Source organism: Aedes albopictus, chromosome 2, assembly GCF_035046485.1.
Source record: "Aedes albopictus strain Foshan chromosome 2, AalbF5, whole genome shotgun sequence".
Classification (NCBI taxonomy): domain Eukaryota; kingdom Metazoa; phylum Arthropoda; class Insecta; order Diptera; family Culicidae; genus Aedes; species Aedes albopictus.
In genome coordinates this window covers 190,774,589-190,794,429 of record NC_085137.1, presented here as the reverse complement: position 1 = coordinate 190,794,429, position 19,841 = coordinate 190,774,589, and the positions used below count along the sequence as shown (strand labels likewise).

The following is a 19,841-nucleotide window of genomic DNA, read 5'->3' as shown; positions in this document are numbered from 1 at the left end:
AATTCCCGGAGGATACCCTGGAAAATTTCCTGGGAGAAATTCCTGAAGGAATTGCTGTAGGAATTTCCGAAGGAATTCCAGGATCAACTTCTGGAAAAAAAAAATCCTGGAAGAATTCTAGAAGGAATTTCTGGATGAGTCCCTGGAGAAATTCCTGGATGAAATTCTGGAGGGTTGTCTGGAGGAACTTTAGGAAGAACTCCTGGAGGAATGTCTGGAGGAATACCTGGAATAACCCCTGGATAAATTCCGGGAGGAATTTCTGGGGGAATTTCTGAAGGAATCCCTGGAAGGATCTCAGGCAAAATTGAGAACACTCACTTGCTCAGCTCAGAAGCATGCAATCCAGGAACGACGCATGGACAACTTTTGCCTTGTGGTTTTGTCTAAAAGTTAGCCGAGTTAAGTAGGAGTCCCACACACATACCGAAGTCGTGAGGGAGCTGCGAAGGCTACTCTCCACGAGGTGAATGTAAATTATACTCACCTCGTGGAGAGTCGCTTACACAGCTCTGTCACGACAAAAGTTCGGCAAACTTTTAGACTAAACCACAAAGCAAAAGTCGTCCATACATCGTTTCTTGATCTCGCGCTTCTGAGTTGAGAAAATAGCAAGTGAGTGTAACTCTTTCCAAGTGAGTGTTCCCATACCTGCTCAGGAGATATTCATGCAGGAATCCCAGGAGGAATTCAAGGAACAATTCTTAGATAAACTCAGAAAGGCATTCCTGGGGGAATTCCAGAATGAATCCCTGGAGGATTTCCTTGAAATAAATCTTGGAGAAATTACCGTAGTAATTTCTGAAAGAAATTTTGGAGGAGTCCCTAAATTATATCCTGGAAAAATGCCTGGAGGTATTACTAAAAGAATCCTGGAGGAATTCTCAAAGAAATCCCCCTACAGGAATTCCTGAAGGAATGCCTGGAGGAACCCCTGGAGAAATTTCTGGAGACATGCCTGTAGGAATTTTTTAAGGATATTTAAAGAAATTCCTTGACAAATCTCTAAAGGAACTCCTGCATAAATTCTATGAGGAATCCCAAGAGAAATCCCTTGAAAAATCACTGGATCACTTTCAGGAGGAATCCCTGGGAAAAAAAATCCTTAGAGAATCTCTAAACAGTTCCTGGTGGAAGTCTTGGATAGTTCCTGGAGGAGTTTCTGAAAGAATTCCAGTACGAATTCCTGAAGCAACAAATATAAAACAATCATTTTGATTCCTCAAAGCTGCAATGCCGGTTTGCATATTCCAGTGCTTCCCAAATTGTGCGCCGCGGCGTCCTGGTGCGCCGTGAATATTTCGCTGGTGCGCCGCAAAGTTTTGAGCCAAATGTAATTCAATATCAGAACGTATTTTTTTTATTTGATGGATCTTTGAAGTGTTGTTGCAAGGCATTTTTCCAAAAATTATACCAACCTTCTAATATTCTTGCAATTCTGGTATCCTCTTAAAACATTTTGATTTTTATCAAATTTTTAAATTCTCGGAGTTTTGAGAAATTTTTGGTTAAGATTGAAAAAAAAATGATTGGATTTCTTATACTCCAGTTCAGTTTTCGATTCTATCAACAGCTTGTAACTGAAAGTAAATATTTCAAAGATCCTATTACAGTTCTTTCTTGATTCCATACATTTCCATACAGTTCTCAATGCTGTATTCTGCTTTTAGGGACGACATTTTTTACTAACGTCACAATCATAGACTACTTCTGCAAATTTTCGGTTATGTGCAAGTAGATCACATCTCAAAAATGATTTTATTGGAGCTGTGTACTCCATATATCTTGTCTTTAATGGAAAATTATGAAAAAGATAAGTAAATTTTGATCGACATTCAGACATTTTTTTATGAAGTTTTTGCACAAAAGGCACTTTTTTCAATTTTAGGACGAAATAGTCATCCAAAACTTATGTGAAAGGATAGACCTTCACGCTTTTCTCAAGACATATTGATCAAACGCATGGAAATGAATGATCCATCATCAGCCTAGATCTGAACATTATATGTTTGTACTTAAGTTTGCTGAAATTTACCACACTACATTCTTAAAAAACCGTTTTTGAAAATTTTGTACTTCCAACAAAAATCAAAGGTTTTTATAAAATTCTGTGAAATCATTTAAATGTACCCGGAATTATTGAAATATTGCAACAGTTTTACTATTTTTTGTTGAATTATAAGGCATCAGCAACTCGCTTTATCTCCAGAATTGTTTGATATAGAATAGAAGCTTTAGTTTTGGCCAGCCCGGACTTTTGGCCATAGTGCGGTATTCAGCCTGTTACGATATAAATTGATTTAAATTTATTTTTTACTAGTAGATTCTAATATAATATGATGATGGAAGAAAAAAATAATGTTCCTTAAAAAACAGCTCCCATATATCTATTTTGGCCAGGGTGCTTCTAATTTGGCCACTCCCATAAGAAATACACGTGATTGGCCAAAATAGAAACCAAAGCTGAGAATATGGCCAAAACTGCGGCAATGCTTCTATTTTAGCCAGAGCCATTTTTAATACAAAAATCAAGTATCAAGTAAGAAATCAAGCTAATTCCTGCATTTTTCTAATAAAGTATAGATCGAAACCTTTCATTTAACACATTGGTAGTTTAAGTTTTCATTGGATTATTGGTTATTTTCATAAAAATGATTTCCCTTAGACAGGCCAAAACCGGTGCCCGCACCCTATTGGTTTACCTTGTTCAAAAAATAAATATGGCATTTGAAATCTAACAAATATTAATGAAATTTTAAAGCATTTTTTATTGAAAATACGTTTTGACCCAAGAAATACAATTTTAATTGGATTTTGAGAAAACATGGTATTTTGGATTTAAATGTTTGAACTGAAAATTGTTCGAAAATAATGAAAAATCTCTGTTAAAAGATGTGCACTCAGCGAAACAAATAAGCGAAATTCATCGAAATACCTCATGAAAATTGGCTTCTTTAACGCTGTTGAGATAACTCAATATTCTGAATCTGCATGTCAAACTGAGCCAAAATCCAAATTTTCATGAATTTTGGTGCCTGGGAACCTATTTAAAAATCAATTTGAAGATTGTATGGGAGCGATTTCTCGCATCACCCCTCGTCGCAGTTTGTACTGGGCGGAGCTGTCAAACTGTAGCCCAGCTGTCAAAAGATGATTTCAAAAAATCTCTTTGAAATTGATTTTAGGTACCAAAATAAAGTTCTAAAAATCTGAAAAAAATCATAGTGGCTCAGAAAAAAGTGCTCTTTCGTATGAAATCAAAAAATCAATACATTTTTCAAAATTTAAAAACCCAATTTGCTATAATTAATTCTTATGGATGCCATAAGAATACCTTATGAAAATTGATCGTGCTTGCTATGACAAATCTCATAAGATAGACTTATGAAAAGAACAAAACAAATCCTCAAATGATGCAGACTGGATTCGATCCATGAACGTCGGGATCACCGAGCCCGTGTTTTATCCACACGGATACCGACGCTTGAGAATATCATGTTGCTAAACATGAATAAAAGCCAAGCTGTGAGACGATTTTACGTCATAGAGTGACCTTATGAAATTCATCCAAATCATTATGAGTTATTTAAAGGCCGTTTCATAAGTTGGGCCTTATGGAAATATTAAGGATATTTGGCTGAGTGTAGGTGCACCGCAAAATTTTTGAAAAAATCAAAAGACGCCGCGATAGCAAAAAGTTTGGGAACCTCTGTTCTAGGGGTTTCACGGGTTTTCCAGGGCATTTCAGCGACGTTCTATGGGCTTCCGGGTTCCAGGGGGTTTCAGAGGCGTTTCAAGGTTTTCCAGGGGTTCTTGGGGAGTTTCAGAAGCGTCAGAAGAGATTTTAGAGGTATTCCAGGGTTACAGGGACTTTCCGGTGATTTAGTGGCGTTGCATGAATGTTCCTGTGGATTTCATGAGTGTTTTAGGGGCTTTCATGAGGTTTCAGAGCGTTCCAAGGATATTCCGAGGGTGCCAGGGCTTTCTAGAAGGATTCTAGAGATATTCCACGGGATCTCCAAGTACGTTTCTGGAGTTCCTGGTAGGTTTCAGGATTTCCCGATAGGTTTCAGGAACGTTCTAGGTATGTCTAGGGGTTTTAAAGAATTGCAGCAGCGTTCCAACTGATTTCAGGGGCGTCCCCTCGATCCAACTACCGTGGATAAATTTAGAAGGTTTTGAAAAATGATTGGTTTTACATATTACAAGGAATTTTTTTGGAATTCACAGAAAAAAAATATTTGTGAAACTTTCCCACATAATTTTACAAAATATTTAGAAAATGGCAATACTGAAAACTACGTTATTGCACCCTATAGCGATTGAAGAAGTTTTTAGTGAATTATGTAATCTTCATGAAAATCATGTGAAGATTTTTCTGGCAAAATGTATCGATAATCATGCACATCTATTTCCGAATAATCAATCTTTGACGAATTGGAACGCCTAGGTAAAATAACACACTATGCTTCCTTAGTCCGAACCTGTGAAAAATGGGGAGCCCAACAGTCGACATAATATGTTACCGAGCTCTGCGCATGACCAAAACCGCACTTCGTGAATTTGAAACTTGCACGAAATAGGCACCTTCGGCCACCTACGTCATTTAAAAGTTTGTACAAGTTGGTTGGATGACGGCTTCCTAACGAATGTTGATATATCACTACACGGTTCGTTCGACGCGATAGCTAGTTGGCATTTACCCTTTGACCTACGGTTCTAAGATTGAATGAACCCGGTAGACGCGCGCTTTCGGTGGGCGTGCGACATTTCACTTCTATGCTTTTACTTTCTATAGATTGCTAATTATATCACATCGCACACGCAAGGCAGTGAAATGCCAGTTATATGCGAAACAGTAATTGCCATGAGTTACACGGTTCGAATTTCAGAGTGCTTCAGTGGATTTTCTTTTGATTGATTTCTTTCCTTTTATAGCTTTTCCAAGACGTTTGCTAATGTTTGATGAAGTTATTCAGGAATTTCCTCAATTCACTGAACATTTTAGGCATCAAAAATTTTACTGGAAGCTCTTTTTAAAGCTTCTCAGGTTTAGAAAATTATCAAACCCGAAGCTTGGTCTTGCTAAGAGTCTTACTATGTTCATTTCAGTAGCGTAGTTAAGGTTGAATCTCCATGATACTTCAATAAGTATTATCTTGAGTTTGGGTTGTAGGGGAACTTATGTATTTTCGGCAGTTTTGTTTTATTCGTCATGACGGAACCAATGACAGTGGCACAATGAATCAATTGAATGGTGGTTGACTGGGAGTGAGAACTATTCTTACTGTGCACGCTTTAAAGAATCTCTTTAACCCTTATGTGGCCGGCAGGGTACCCGGGTTCCCAGCACCCATTTAAAATACACGGTGTAGAAAAAAGCAAAAAGTTTGCCGGCCACATAACGGTTAACGGTACAATAACGGCGCTAGCCACGTCTTTGCAGTGAGATTGGAAGAGGGAAGAAAAACCTATTAGTACCAACTTTTACTCTGTGGAAGACCGCGTTTACCGCTGCGATTCCACCAAAATCTGTAGGAGTGCTTGTTGGAACGGTATCGTTAGGTCAGGATTTAGGGGTAGGCGGGGCATTATGGACACCCGGGGCAGAATGGACACCCTCAATATTTTGAAATATGCGAACTTTTTTGAACTTTTAATGAATGGAGAATATAGTCCATTTGCCTAAAACGTAGTTTCAGGAAAGAAACATTCGAAATTAAAATTATACTTGATTTTACACGAAAAAGTTGCGTCCTCCATTTTTTGTGCATGAAAATTATAATTTTCACACCATCCAAAATAAGATTTAGTGAATAATTTATTGCAGGTCGAATAAAACCTGATATTTCTAGAACACATGCAAGTAGTTTTGCTGTATCTACATGCTTAACATGTTTATATTTTCTTCTTTATTATATCAAAAATCAAGTTTGGAAATATCTTCTGCTGTCGGGGCAAAATGGACACTCACCTTTTTGAAAGAAGCGGCAAGGGAAAAATATAACCTAAATCACAAACCAACCAAATTCTTCGATTTCAGTATATTTTCGGTTAAATGTAGGGTGAAAAAATTGGTCAAAAAACGACAGATGTGAAAATAGTTGTTCTAGGCACAGCTGTACATGCCGACAAAAACGAAGCTTTATCCAAAACAGCCTAAATTTAAATTAACTGAACAAAAATTAACTACTTCGACGTATTATTCATCCATAATAGTTGTTTTGTAATGAAATTACTTAATAGGTGTAAATAATGTACGAAATTCGTAAAAGTCTCATGGTGTCCATATTGCCCCATGGGGGTGTCCATTCTGCCCCGTATGCTTGAAGACGGTCATGAAAAACTAAAAATTTTCATAACATTCTTTGAAGTGGAAAAATCATTTTTCCTCGTGAGCATTCTTATGCAATAGATACTAAATAGACTATAAAAGGATACATGTATCATAAAACTAAACTTTTTTGACATCTTGCCAGGTAAAATGGGCAAAAACCTTAGGGTGTCCATATTGCCCCGCCTACCCCTGCTTTGATTAGTAATATGACCATTTCACTGTAAATCATGCTATACAGACTGCCGCGTTATTGTTCGCTTCACGCGATAAATAATCGAGCTCAATACTTACTACAGTTGGATTCCGTTTTAAGCATGCTCCTAGCATGGCACTCCCCAAACTTGACAACAAAGGTATCATTTCCACGAGGAAATTTGATTAGTATGGCTTTCTTTCCAAAACGAATAGGTACTTCCATGAGTATTGCTTTGTACTTGGTCACACAAAAATGTCGTTAATTATTTGTAGAAATGTGAACGCTTTGACCCTACACTAGAACACACATGTAACTAGTAGTCAGTGTTGTATGGATGAAAATTTAAATTAAATACGAACATCAAAATAAATCAATAGAATACAATTACTTATCTTTAGTTGGCCTCGACAGAGACCTCCATCGGCTGCTGCTGCACTGGTTCCAGTACGTTTTCCTTCTGGGAGTCACTTTGCTCCAGCGAATCTTCCGTTTTCTTCTTCTCATCCTTGGGCACCGATTGATCGAGCCCCGGGTCCGACTGAAGGCTCAAATTGGGATTGAAGAACGACTGCGACTGCTGCTGGGTGGATGAATGGTGGAACTTGGGCGGATCGTTCTGGATCGTTACCGAGTTGGTGCAATCGGTCACCTTGTAGATTCCGACCAGGTAATCGGACAGTTCGAACATGTTCGACCGAAGCGAAATGATAACAAACTGGGCGTTTTTCGTTCGTTCCTGCAGGGAAGAAACATATGAGGAAATGTTGAAAACTGGGTTGAAATGTTTCTTTTTTTGGAAGTGAGAATTCAGTAAACCAAAAAGACCATTGCAAGAACAGCTGTGCTTTTGTAAGTACTGGTGTTCCCGTTCTTAAAAAAACTTCGGCGCTAACTGATAAACAACACATACCTTAATGTAATGAGCGACGATGGAAACATTCTTGAAATCCAACGCGGCATCGATTTCGTCCATCACGTACAACGGCGACGGCTTATAATAATGCAGGGCAAACACCAGCGCCAACGACGAGAGCGTCTTTTCGCCTCCGGACAGATTGGAGATCATCTTCCAAGATTTTTTCGGCGGTCGCACGCTAAACACGATACCCTCGTTAAACGGATCCATCGAGTCGACCAGCTCGAGTTCGGCATCGCCACCCAGCGTGATCATCTGGTACATCTCCTTCAGTTTTTTCGTAATGATGTGGAACCCTTGCATAAACTCGGTGAACCGCTTTTTCCGCACGTCGTCGTACAGTTGACGCATTTCGTTTCGCTTGGCGGTGATCTCCTCCAGAATGGCCACCCGTTGCAGGTAGGCTTCCTGCTTTTTCAGGAACTCCTCGATGACGGAGAGATTCGGTTTACTGGCGTTGAGTTTTTCCTCCTGGATGGAGAACTGGTACTGCAGGTCGGAGAGTTTGTAGCTGTTGAGCTCCTCTTCGGTGTATTCTTTCAGGGGCTCCGGAGTTGGTTCGCCGGGGATTTCGTGCAGTTTCAACGGTTTCAGCTAGAAATAGAATGGAGAACAACGATATTTTGAATGAGTTTGCCAATGGTGGAATTAGATGTTTTGCGCTAGATTACCAATGGAATACCATTAACATTTTCGATCCGAGAGTGTTTCTCGAACTTTCTGCCAGAATACTTCTGAGACTTCTTCTCTCGGAACTTTTTTACAAGTTTTCCACAGATGCAACACAAAGTTCGTTCTGGAAGTTTCATCAAAGTGCCTTTTGGGATCTCTACAATAGTCCCTCCCGGCATTCATCCTAGTATAGTTTTTTCGCGAGATTTCACCTAGATTGTTCCTGGTGCTACTCGCAAGAAATTCCGAAAGTTATCTTCGGAGGTATCTTAAAAGAAACTCCGTACAGTTCCGGAAAGAACGGTGTAGTTTTGGAAAACTCCAGGAATGAGCTCCGTATGAAATCTTAGAAAGAACTCCAAGCAAAGTCTCACGTGGAACTGCAGGAAAAATTCCAGAAGAAACCTCGAGAAGCAACTCCGGTATAGATCTGGGTAGAATCCCGAAAAAACATATGAGCATGAACATAGTTAGCCGTATGATTTTAGTTCAGCTATCATTACCATTATCGACGACAATTCAGCATGGATACTTGTTTGTGACTTCCAATAAAACTTCTAGAGGAACTCAGGTAGAAAATCCAAGAGAAATCTCGGGAGAAAACCCTTGAGAAATCCCGAAAAACTTTGGCAAAAATTCCGGAAATAACTTTAAAAGAAAGCTTTGATGAAACTTCGGGTTCAACTCTACGATAAATTCATGGATAACACCAGGAAAAAATATCATTAGAAATTCCTGGACAAACTCTGAGAGAGATTCTGAGAAAACCTTTGGGAGAAATCGTGAGAAGAACTTATGGGGGAAATCCGGGGAAAAACTCCAAGAAAACTCTCAAATTTGAAATAGCTTTTCCAGTCTTAACAAAAATCAAATACAACTATTTAGTCTTACAGAACTGGAAGAGATAGCTATATTTGAATTTTGTCAAAACTAAAAGAAAAACATTAAATTCTATCGCAGTTGAATCCGAAAACAGAATACATTCAAGAGCATCCCCCGCAGAAATCTTAGAAGGAACTGCAAAAAAATCCGCAAGAACCTCTTGAAAATATCTCGAGGAAAACTCTGAGAGAAAATCCACGAAAATTTCTTGAAGGTTGCACAGGAGAAACCCCGGGGGAGATATCGACAAAACATTTGGAAGAAATTCAAAGGAAAACTCATGCAGATATGTAGGGAGCACCAGGAGTTCCAGGAGATAGTGAATGACTTCGAAAAAATCTATGCATTTTATAGAAATCATGCAGTTCTGCGTGTATAATAGTTTTCAGGATATTCATAAAAAGTTAATGTGGAAGAATAGACATTTTTTCCAATTGTCCTAAAAATCCTCCAGGAGTTCTACCAGGAATTACACTAGAATATTCACAGGAAATTTCAATAGAAGATCCACCGAAAATACATCCAGATGCTATACTGAGCAGTCTAGGAGTTTCACCGGAAATTTCTCACGGTGTGCTACTGGTGGTTACGACACGAGTTTCACCGGAAATTCCTTCAGGAGATTCACTGAGAATCCACTAGAAGTTCCACCAGATTTTTTTTCTAAAAGTTCCAACGGAAATTCCATGAAAAACACCTGAACGATTTTCCGGAGGCTCTTCTAGAAGACCCCTGCTAGAGAAATTACCGGCAGATCCCCTACATAGCTTTTCAGTGGAACTTCTTGAGGAATTTCTGGTAGAACTGCTACAACAATTCCCGGCGAGATTCCTAGAAGAGTTACCAATGGATCGTAAGTAAATTTCAGATGAGGTTTCTAGAGGATTTTCTGATAAAACTCCAATAATAATTCCGGTGAAACTGCTGGGAGACTTCCAGGTGGAATTCCTAAGACATTTACCAGTGGAACTTCTACTGGAATCTCTGGTGGAACTTTTAGATGAATTCTCGGAAAAACTCCTGCACAAATTTGCTGTGAAATTCCTAGAAAAACTCCTAAAACCACCGGGAATTCTAAGCTAAATTTTCGATGGAAGTCATAAAAAAATTCCTTGTAGAACTCCCAGAGAAGTTCGTGGTGGAACTTCTAGATGATTTTTTCAAGTTACTTATACAGGATTTTCCGGCGAAACTCCTCGAGGAATTCCTGCTGTAAGGCGGTTGAACTTCCTACATACATTCTCAGCGAAAGTCTTAGAAAAAAATCCGATTGATCTCCTGGAAAAATGCCTGCTGGATCATCTGGACGAATTTACAGTAGATGCCCTTCAGGAATACCCGGGTTATAGAGTTCGGTTATTAGGTAGAGTTCTTACAGATATTCACGGAGGACTTTCCGGTGGAATGGTCAGAAAAATTATCGTTCAAACTTCTGGAAGAAGTTGATAGAACTCTTGTAGAAATTCTTGAGAGATCTCCCAAGGAAATTCCCGATCGAACCCCTAAAGGAATGTTCGGCTCGATTGTACTCCTAGAAGACTTAAATTTAACGTGGAACTCTTCAAAAAAAAAAATCCGGTGGAACTTCTATCTACAGGAATTTAGAGTGAAACTCCTTCTTTGGAGTTCCCGATGAATTTGCTAGAGGTTCCTGAAGTACTCTCAAAATAATCAGAAATCTCAGTGAAACTTCTTAAGTAATCCCTGATGGAATTCCTTGTGGAGATACCGATAGAACTGCTAAAGCTAGAGCTCCTAGACCAGTGATTCTGTACCTTGGTGCTTGCGACCCCTTAGTCCGTTGTTACCCCACATTTCGTAGAATAATTGAAGCGTGCCTGCAAGCAGTTTGGGGTCGCAAAACGAAGGTTGGGAAACTATGGCCTAGACAAATTAAGATACTACATCTAGAGGAATCGCCGTTGGGACCACTGTGGGAATTTGTGGTTGAACTTCTAGAATAATTTTCTAATTGAGCGATTGGAAAAAACTATCGGCGTAAATTTTAGAGATAGAACTCCAAAACCAATTTACAGTGGAACTCCTAGAAAATTCCCAAAGAAACTTTCAGAAGAATTCTCAGTGGAACTTCTGTGATAATTCGAGGTAGATCTTCTGCGAGGGATCTCGATAGCTTTCCTGCAAAAAAAATCCTGAAAATCCTAGGTGGAACTGCTGGAGAAGATTCTGACGGAACTCCTAGAGAAATTTGTGGTGGAACTTAAAAAGAATTTTTTGTTGAACTTCTGCAGGACCACCCTATGTAACTTAAAAAAAAAGTTCGGTGGAACTCATAGGAAAATTCTCTTTGGAACTTTTGGAACTCCTAGAAGAATTCCCAGTAAAACTTCTAGAGGAATCCCTGGTGGAACCACTCATCTAGAGGAATTCCCGGTGGAACTTCTAGAGAAATTCTTGATAGATCTTCCGCGAAAATTCACAATCGATCTTCTAAAGGAATTGTTGGTTGTACTTCTAGAATGCTTTTTAATTCAACGTGGAACTCTTAGGGAAATTTCCCGGTAGAACTTCTATAAAAATTTAGGGTGGAACTCTTTCAGAAGTTCCCAATGGATTTGCAAGAGATTTCTAAAGAACTTCTAGAAAAAATATCCATCTACGGTTGGCATTTCGGACCGGATAAATTATAAGCGGGGTGATTATTTTTCATCTGACGTTTCGGCCCTTGGTTTGGGCCATCCTCAGGGAGATTATAGGGGTACCGCTACTTGTTTGTCGTCGGTTGCTTGATTAAGTCTTGCGTTGGCTATTTGTGCGTAGATGATGAGGGTGTAGTTTTCTAAATTTCGATTTGCCACTGCACCGAACACTAACATGGCGTCTAGCCACTGAGCACTGAACTGCTAGAAAAATTTGTAATGGAACTCCTGCGGGAATTCGTGGTGGAAATCCGTTGGAAATTCTCGGTGGAACATCTAAACATCCCTGGTGAAACTCTTTGTGGACAAACTGCTAGAGGAATTTTCGGAAGAGCCCTTAGACGAATTTCTGGTGGTTCATCTAGAAGAGTTCCTGATGGAACTCCAGCGGGAATTTGTGGTTGAACTTCAAGAAGAATTTTCTAGGGAATTTTGAATAAATTCTCGGTGGAACTTCTAGAGCAATTTACTATACTTCTAGCAAATTCCCAAAGGAACTTCTAGAAGACTTCCCAGTGGAACTTCTACGGGAATTTTCGGAGGATCATTTGTGAGGATTTTTGCTAGATTTCCTACAAAAATGCCCAGAAATTCTTCGTGGAGCTCTTCAAAGAGTTTCCGGTGAAACTGCTGGAGAAGATACCGACAGAACTTCTAGTGAAATTACCTGTTGAACTCCTACGGGAATATTCGGTGGAATTCCTTGGAAAATTATCTCCTAGAACTCCCAATATAATTCGTAGTAGCTCTTAGAGGACTAATTGGTATAACTCTTAGAGAATTTCTCATTGGAACTGCTAAGAGGAGAATCCGGTTGAACTGCTAGAAGAATTTCCGGTGGAACTACTAGAGTAACTCCAGTAGAATCTTTGAGAAGAATTTCCAGAGGAATTTTTGGCGGAACTTTTCGAGGGATTTACGGTGAAATTTCTGAAAGATTGTTTAGGGATACTCCTAGAGGAATTTCCGGTGAAGGTTCTGGAAGAATCGTCAATGGAACTCTTACGGAAACTGTCAATGAAATTTCTGCGAAAATTCCAAGTGGGACATCTAATGGAATTTGCGGTGGAATTTCTAGCAGAATTCCTGGAAGAGGTCCCAATGGAATTCCTTCGGAAATTCTTGGTAAAACTTCTAGACAAGCTCCCAGTGGAGTTATTGAGGAAATTGCTAGAAATTTTAAGAGAAATACCAGTGAAACTCCTACGGCAATTCCCAGTGATACTACTAGAGGAAAAATCAGTAGAACTCCTAGAAGAATTTCCGGTGGAAATTCTAGCGCGCTTTGCAGTGGAACTCATGGAAGAATTTCCGGTGGTGCTCTTAGAGGAATTTCCATCGGGACTTCAAGAAGAATTCCCGGTGGAACTACCACAGGAATTCCCAGCGTAGCTCCTGTGAGAATTCCCGGTAGGATTCTATAGGTATTTCCGGCGAAATTCCTTGATCAATGTCCGGTGGAAGTGCTAGACAAACTTTGCAGCAGTTCCTAGAGAAATTCCAGATGAAAATCTTAGAGAAATTCCAACGGAACTCCTGGATACTTTCATAAACCCGGAACTGCTGGCGTTTTGCTTTGGTGATCTGTCAAATGCACAAAAGGGCACACAATTCGAGTTCCCCCGGTCATCTCTCCAGTAGTCTGGAAAGGCCAAAATCATCATTTGTTCATTTTTATACTAAAAGCATCACAGTCACGAACAATCATGGAAATCGCAACAAAATACAGATTTCTCCAGTGATCACTCCGGATAAAATGTATGGAACATTTCCTGCTCAACGTAGTAATCACGTAGACCCGGCCTTTTATTTTGCATGGTATTTGTTTTTCAATATTCTTCACTTAACTTTTGAACAGGGCATATGAAAAAAAAACTAATTTTCTTTTTCAAAAAAAAAATAACTAGAAGGCGGTTTGTTGGATTAAAATGACGTCCTCGGAGATGCCTGAGGATATTTGAAGGACTTTAAGAAAAAAATAAAATAAACTGAGTGTAATATTCATCGCGGATCTATGGTAGATGTCATATAATTTAAGTTCTCCCAAAAAAACCTTACCCTTCGATTTTTTTTTATTTTTCTATAGAAAGCTGACGTCTAGCCTCAAAATTTGCCAATCAACCTAGGTTGGTTCAATGCTTCTAACCATTTTTTTCTCGAATTTTTATTATTCATCGTCAACCATTAGAAAACAATGTTTGGGATTTTTTATATGGTACTGGTTCCCTTATTAAGCATGTGGCTCCCATTTTCATCCTACGAAAAACAAAGGATTGAAGCGTTGTTATTTTTGTTTTTTTTTTTCTTAGGAGTGAGCACGCATGAAAACAAAAAGAACGGAATCAATCGGTGCCGTAATCGCTAGTTTTCGAATAGGATGAATATGGGAGCGTGAGATTACTGATGGAACACATACCCTATAAAAAAAGATTCTACGTACAAGTTCCAATGAAAAAATTATAAGGTCTAGGACCATTTGGGCAGGGAGACCTATTTTGGGCACTTGCTGTTACAACTTAGTCAATTTTAAACCAATTGACTTTTGACCTTTTGAAATACGGTGAGATACTCACAGTATCTATCCATGTACAAAAAATCATATTGGTTTGACATTGACATTGAGCAAGTGCCCAAAATTGGTCCCCCTGCCGAAATGCTCCCAGACCCTACATATTTTTCCTTAGTCCACAGTTCCACAGTTATTAATTGAGAGCTTCCTCTACTAATCACCATTTTACATGTATATGTCGTGCGCCTGACACGAAGAACTCAAGGAAGGCTGTATAAAAAAGTCAAAATATTTTCATTCCGACCAAGAATCGAACCCGTTACCCTTAGTATTGTCTTTCTGAATACTCCCGCGATTATCGCACCGGCTATGTCATGACATTTTTTCATGAAGTTCCGTGACATTTCCCATCACTGCTTCGCAGAAACTACAAGATTTCGCACCTCATTGCATAAATATCTAATTCATTAGTAAGTTAGCAACCTCGCGTCCTTTGCTTGGTGCTACGAATATTTCTACCCAATAGCATTTGAAATCTGAACCCAAGCTTATCAACCGTAATCCCACACTGCATGATTTTTATCGCCTTATCATTAATTTATTCATCGCAGGCTAGACAATCTCCCTTCACACACACACATCACACCAACCGAATCGAAACAAAATAAACAGAGAGCGGGCGCCATATGATAATCAGCAGGAGGAGAGATTTCCCCAAACTCCCAAGAATGTGAAATTTAGCGTCTGCGCAGTGCATACATGACATGTGCTATCTCTCTGGCATTCTCCATCAGAACCAAACAGGCGGATGCATTTATAGGTACATGTGGAATTGTGTCATATAATAGATAGTACCTACTAGTGCACTTCTGGAGTGACAAATAATTAATATTCTGGAGAGCAACTTGGTAGCATTATGTTGTAATTTTGAGTGACAGACAGTAGGTAACAAGGCCAGAGCATCCGGAAGAGTATCGTAGAGACAATAAGTCTAGAGAAGTTACGTAGAATTACGAAAAATTGCCTTTTCCGATTTACGTTTCATTGAAAACACTGCGTGAAGGTTTCATAAAAGTTGGAAATAGTATAAAAGTGATTTAAGGTTGAACTGTGATATCCTCTGTTAACATTTGTAAACGATAACTGATAAGAAAATCCGAACAAAATGGGAAGCTTTTTCTCGCATCCAAGTGGGGCGGAAGTTCTCAAAAAGAACCAGGAATACATTTCCGAGATGAATAAAATCAAGGTGAGACCACGGAATTCCGTGAATCTATTCCAACCTCCAATTTCACCGAATTCTCATCATTCAGATGGAACGATGGATTCAGATGCACTTTCAAATGAAGGAACGGGAAGCGGCGATGGAAATTTCTCGAGCCCGTGAACTGTTCTATTGGCTTGCGTCGTTCTATTGTGTTTCGACGGTTGGCTTCATCGGGCGATTCAATCGGACGAAACGACCGGGAACGCTGGCACCGATAGTGCCCCTAACGTTCATCGTGGCCTATTATGCCGATTTGGCGTACGGCACGAAAGTTCATCGAATAATAGGTTTGAGAATAATTTATAAGGCTCTAATGATGGCGATAACGATCTTCTGTACGAACTTTTCAGCTGAAGCCGAGATGATCATGCAACACGAACCGGAGCTACTGGAATGGCCCAGTGGGTTGCCTACGATATCGGAAATCGATACCGCTCGATTGGAGAACGATGACAAGATTCGTTTACATCCCCATCAAAACTAGAACAGGACGGAACAAAACAATAGCTCAAAGTATAACCATCGCGATTGGTGGTGGTTGTGGTGACAGTGCGAATGACAGAGAGATAATACGAAGCAGTATTACAGAATAGGAGAAAGATACCTTATGCAATATGTAAGGTTTAAAACGGATACACATCATTGCATTGATAAGGATATATCATTCCAAGCGACCATAACAGCACATTGATAAATCGTGTAAGGTGTAAGGGTGTAAATTAAATTTTAATATGAATTCCTATATTTCCCCTCTAATGTTCTGCTAAACTTTCACGTATTCTCGAAGAGGTTATTCATAAATGACGTAATGTTTTTTTTTGTCGTGGACATTGATAAAACAAACAATTATTCGATCAACAACCGAAGTACGTAATTTATGGATAATCTCTGCATGTTACAGATAAGAAAGCGATAGAATAAGCGGTGTTGAATGTTTCTTCAATCTAGTCAATTTATTTGGTTCCATGTAACGTTGTAAGTGCCAACAGTCAGTACAAACGTTTTGGAAGCGTAGTTCTACACTTCTCCAGATCCTCAAGAGCACATATCTCAAGATGTAAGCTTCTAATAATCACAGTGGATTTTTTTTATAAGAAAATGACGAAAAATTTAATACCTCTGAATACCGCTGAAATATAGTCATGTTTTTGTTAAAATGAAGATATTTAATTAGGTAATTTTATGGTAGGATATTCGAACACAGCGATTATTTCTTACAGTTTTGGTAAATTAAAGGTAATTTTACCCTATTTGTAGTGCAAAGTAGATTCGAATGAGTGTAATCAGTTTCGTACCTTTTAATTCCGCCCTATGTTGCTTATCCTTTGACAGATACGCGTATTTCGACTACCACTTGTAATCTTCCTCAATGTCAGTTAAGGTATGCACACAGCAAAATCTAGCCACCGTATTTTGGATAGAATTTTTACCATTTTCAATGAATCATGGCAACCTATGGCGCAAATGAAAGCTTATTGTGTAAGGAATCGAAAAATATTTACTTCGGGTGATATTTTCACATTGTGTTTAAAATAGAGTCAAGGGATCAACAAGTCCTCGAAAAGTTTTTGCACAAACGTGCTGAAAATCTGACAATGTACATTAAAACGACCATCCCCGCAGACTTGAGTTAGCTTTCAAGTATTCGGTTCTATACATCATTGCAACGTGGAAAGGCTGCAGATTAACTTAAGACCAAGAAATAATCAAAGTTTAGCAAGAAATGCATAGTTTGGTCAACAATATGAATTTGTGGTTTGAAAAACCGAACTATCAAAAATACATGTACAACAAATCATCTTTTTCACTACGGGAAATGTCGGAAAAAATGGCTGGCATCTCTTTTTTAAAAGCTTAGATATTGTGTATTGATTTGGATTGATTTTTGTGCCCTGCTTATGGCGGAGAATCCTTGCGTTTGTATGCAGAAAACTATGTGGAAATTGTACCACATTTTTTCTAAAATCGTAAAATTTCATACACCTCAAAACCCAACCCAATTAAACAATATTGAGTAACCGTGAATTGGAACCTTCAAAAAATGTCAAGAAAGGCAGCTTTCATCGAAAAATAAGATTGATTTTGACACAAAGGTGGTAAGAATTTCTTGGCAAGCGATGGAAGGTACTGTGCAAAACTTTACGCAAGGACTCAAGCGCAAAGCTTGGGATGACGGATATAATAAGTCAAATCAACAATGTCTTGATGTTGATTTAAAGTCAATTAATGGTTTTTTTATGATGAAATGCTTCTGGTTTGGGAATAAGTTAGAATGCATTATTACTGCTTGATTTTCTTTGGCTAGATTTTGCTGCTTTTTTGGCTAGATTTCAGATGCAATATCTAGTCTAATCTTGTCTAGTCTATTTACACATACAAAGCCGTCACTTGGATGAATCCTGGAAAATGATAGATAGTCATTATCTATGCTTGCAGTGAATCAGTGATCCATAACAAGCATTGGAGTGGCCAGGGGCCAGTGTGCAGCGTCATTGAATATCAAGTTAAAACCATAGAACGGGGACATCTCGTACCAACCGTTCCGTATAGCGTGTGGTATGAAAGTACAGCAAAAACGATGGGAGTGACGTTGCTAAGAAAGTTAATGTCACTCCTTCTAAGCTCCTCTTCCTGGGATGGGACATAGGATTTTCCTCTTATGCGCTGGCTCAAAAGCCTAGATTTGAGCGCTATTGCTTGCTCTCTAAAACGAGCTAAAAACATGGCGATCCCTTTTCCGGTTGTACTAAAAAATTAAATTGTAAGTGATTGAACTATGAAACGTTTACAGTCTCCACACTTTAACATCAAGGTATCTAAAAAAAAATTAGAAAGATCTCACTAAATAATAAACCGTCCGGAATCCTTTTTTTTCATAGGTACAGCAACGCGCTTTGTTTAGTAAAAAACATAATCATAAGATAAGACAGCACGCCATCGCCATTTTTCCGCTTTTTTGGTAGTAGTAGTGCTCCGAAGAAGATTCCTACAACTAGGAACACCATTCTACCCACGAATTTTGTCAATGGCCTCACATAACCTTTCTGACTAGTTTACTAATACCACAAGTTTTTTTTTTTCAAATCTTCATCGCTGTTCATCAATGTCACATAAAATTCACTATACACAGCCGGTTTGTTGAATTTTTGTCGCCCAAACTGTTAGTCACTTCGAAGCGAGAAAATACGTGACGTTTCAATGCTTCTTCCGATGGAAAACATTACATAGAATAATAAAAACTTAACTGGATAGCGTAGCGCCACGAATCCACCGGCGATACAAAAAAAACACCGCCAAACTCACATTTTATTTAGATGCAATATCGTTTATAAACTCCCGATCAAAAGTTCGAAGTCATCCACTCAAAAACATTGTATGTGATTTTCAAGCCCTTATCTCTGCCAAATTGGATCCGATTTTTAAGTGATTAGGTCTCATTTAAAAGATAATCAAAGAAACTTTTGACAATAATCAGTCAAAATTGTAGAAAATATTGAAATCTGAAAAAATGTGAACATTTTCTAAAATATAATAAAAACTGGGTCGACTAAAGATGTTTTTATCATATTCTAGCGAAAAAGCAAGCACAATTTGAAATCTCTTACTTTATGTAAACAGCGGCCAGGTATCAGCGAGAATTACCCTGGTGTAGGAATGCTGAGAGGATTACTTCGATAACATTTCGAGTTATGTCTGAAAGTATCTAGGGAAACTTTTCTGGAAGAATCTTTAAATAGAAATCTTTCAGAGAGAATACCTGAAGGAAATACTTAACAAACACCTAGAAACTTTGCTGGGGAAATGAATGAACAATGATTCAAAAGGACCCTTCCTCCGCTGCTGGATTTCTGAATGAAATCCCCATGAGAATCACTAGAAGAAGAGCACTTCTGGAAAAATTACAGGACGTCAAAGTTGTTTTTTATGAGATTTTTTTTACTAGAATTCCTTAAAAATGTTCTTCAGAAAGCCAGTTTGCAATTCCTTTACTGTTTGTTCCGTTCAGCACTTCTGTAGGAATTCCAACGGTATTGTTTTAGGTGTCCCTAAAGATTCCTCAAGATTAAAAAAAAAGTTTTACCTGGAACTGCTTACAGGAATCTTTCTTAAAGAATTGTGTAGTGGATCACTGGTGACACAAGTAGATAGAGAAGAAGAGATGATAGGAATTCATTCACAAGGATATCTAGATAAGTATCAGAAGAGATCCATAGAGGAATTCCGGCACACATTGTGAATACCAAATTCGGTATTTTTTTTTGACGAAAGTGGAACACCGAACTTGTTCAGTAAGAACGAATTGTTTGTTTTCCAAGCGTCATTACAGTTGTTATACTGACCAGGGTCGTGCAATTTCGAAAGGAAAACATGACGTACGACGACTGTAGCAAATCGTTTCCCA

At 38.6% G+C, this 19,841-nt stretch overlaps 2 protein-coding genes across 2 annotated transcripts in view; one reads left to right on the top strand and one right to left on the bottom strand.

Moving 5' to 3' along the window:
- Window positions 1–6,758: 6,758 nt before the first annotated feature.
- The window catches only part of LOC109408120 (structural maintenance of chromosomes protein 4), a 30,030-nt gene continuing 16,947 nt past the window's right edge, over window positions 6,759–19,841 (bottom strand). Inside the window, exons 5-6 of the mRNA XM_062850876.1 lie at window positions 7,444–8,043; window positions 6,759–7,269 (exon numbers count right to left, since the gene is read on the bottom strand). Of these exons, the coding sequence (XP_062706860.1) occupies window positions 6,928–7,269; window positions 7,444–8,043 (942 nt within the window). The 3' untranslated portion in view covers window positions 6,759–6,927. The remainder of the gene's footprint in view (window positions 7,270–7,443; window positions 8,044–19,841) is intronic.
- On the top strand, window positions 14,774–16,138 carry LOC109408121 (plasminogen receptor (KT)). The gene is made up of 3 exons (XM_019681340.3): window positions 14,774–15,421; window positions 15,486–15,726; window positions 15,790–16,138. Exons 1-3 carry the CDS (start codon window positions 15,338–15,340, stop codon window positions 15,921–15,923), a joined length of 459 nt encoding a protein of 152 aa, XP_019536885.1. The 5' UTR covers window positions 14,774–15,337; the 3' UTR covers window positions 15,924–16,138.

Excerpts from the sequence above, each read along its gene's own strand:
- LOC109408121 (XM_019681340.3), top strand. The coding sequence starts at position 15,338 with ATGGGAAGCTTTTTCTCGCATCCAAGTGGGGCGGAAGTTCTCAAAAAG. Across the intron at positions 15,422-15,485 it reads CCGAGATGAATAAAATCAAG|ATGGAACGATGGATTCAGAT; the intron begins GTGAGACCACGG and ends CTCATCATTCAG. Across the intron at positions 15,727-15,789 it reads GAAAGTTCATCGAATAATAG|CTGAAGCCGAGATGATCATG; the intron begins GTTTGAGAATAA and ends CGAACTTTTCAG.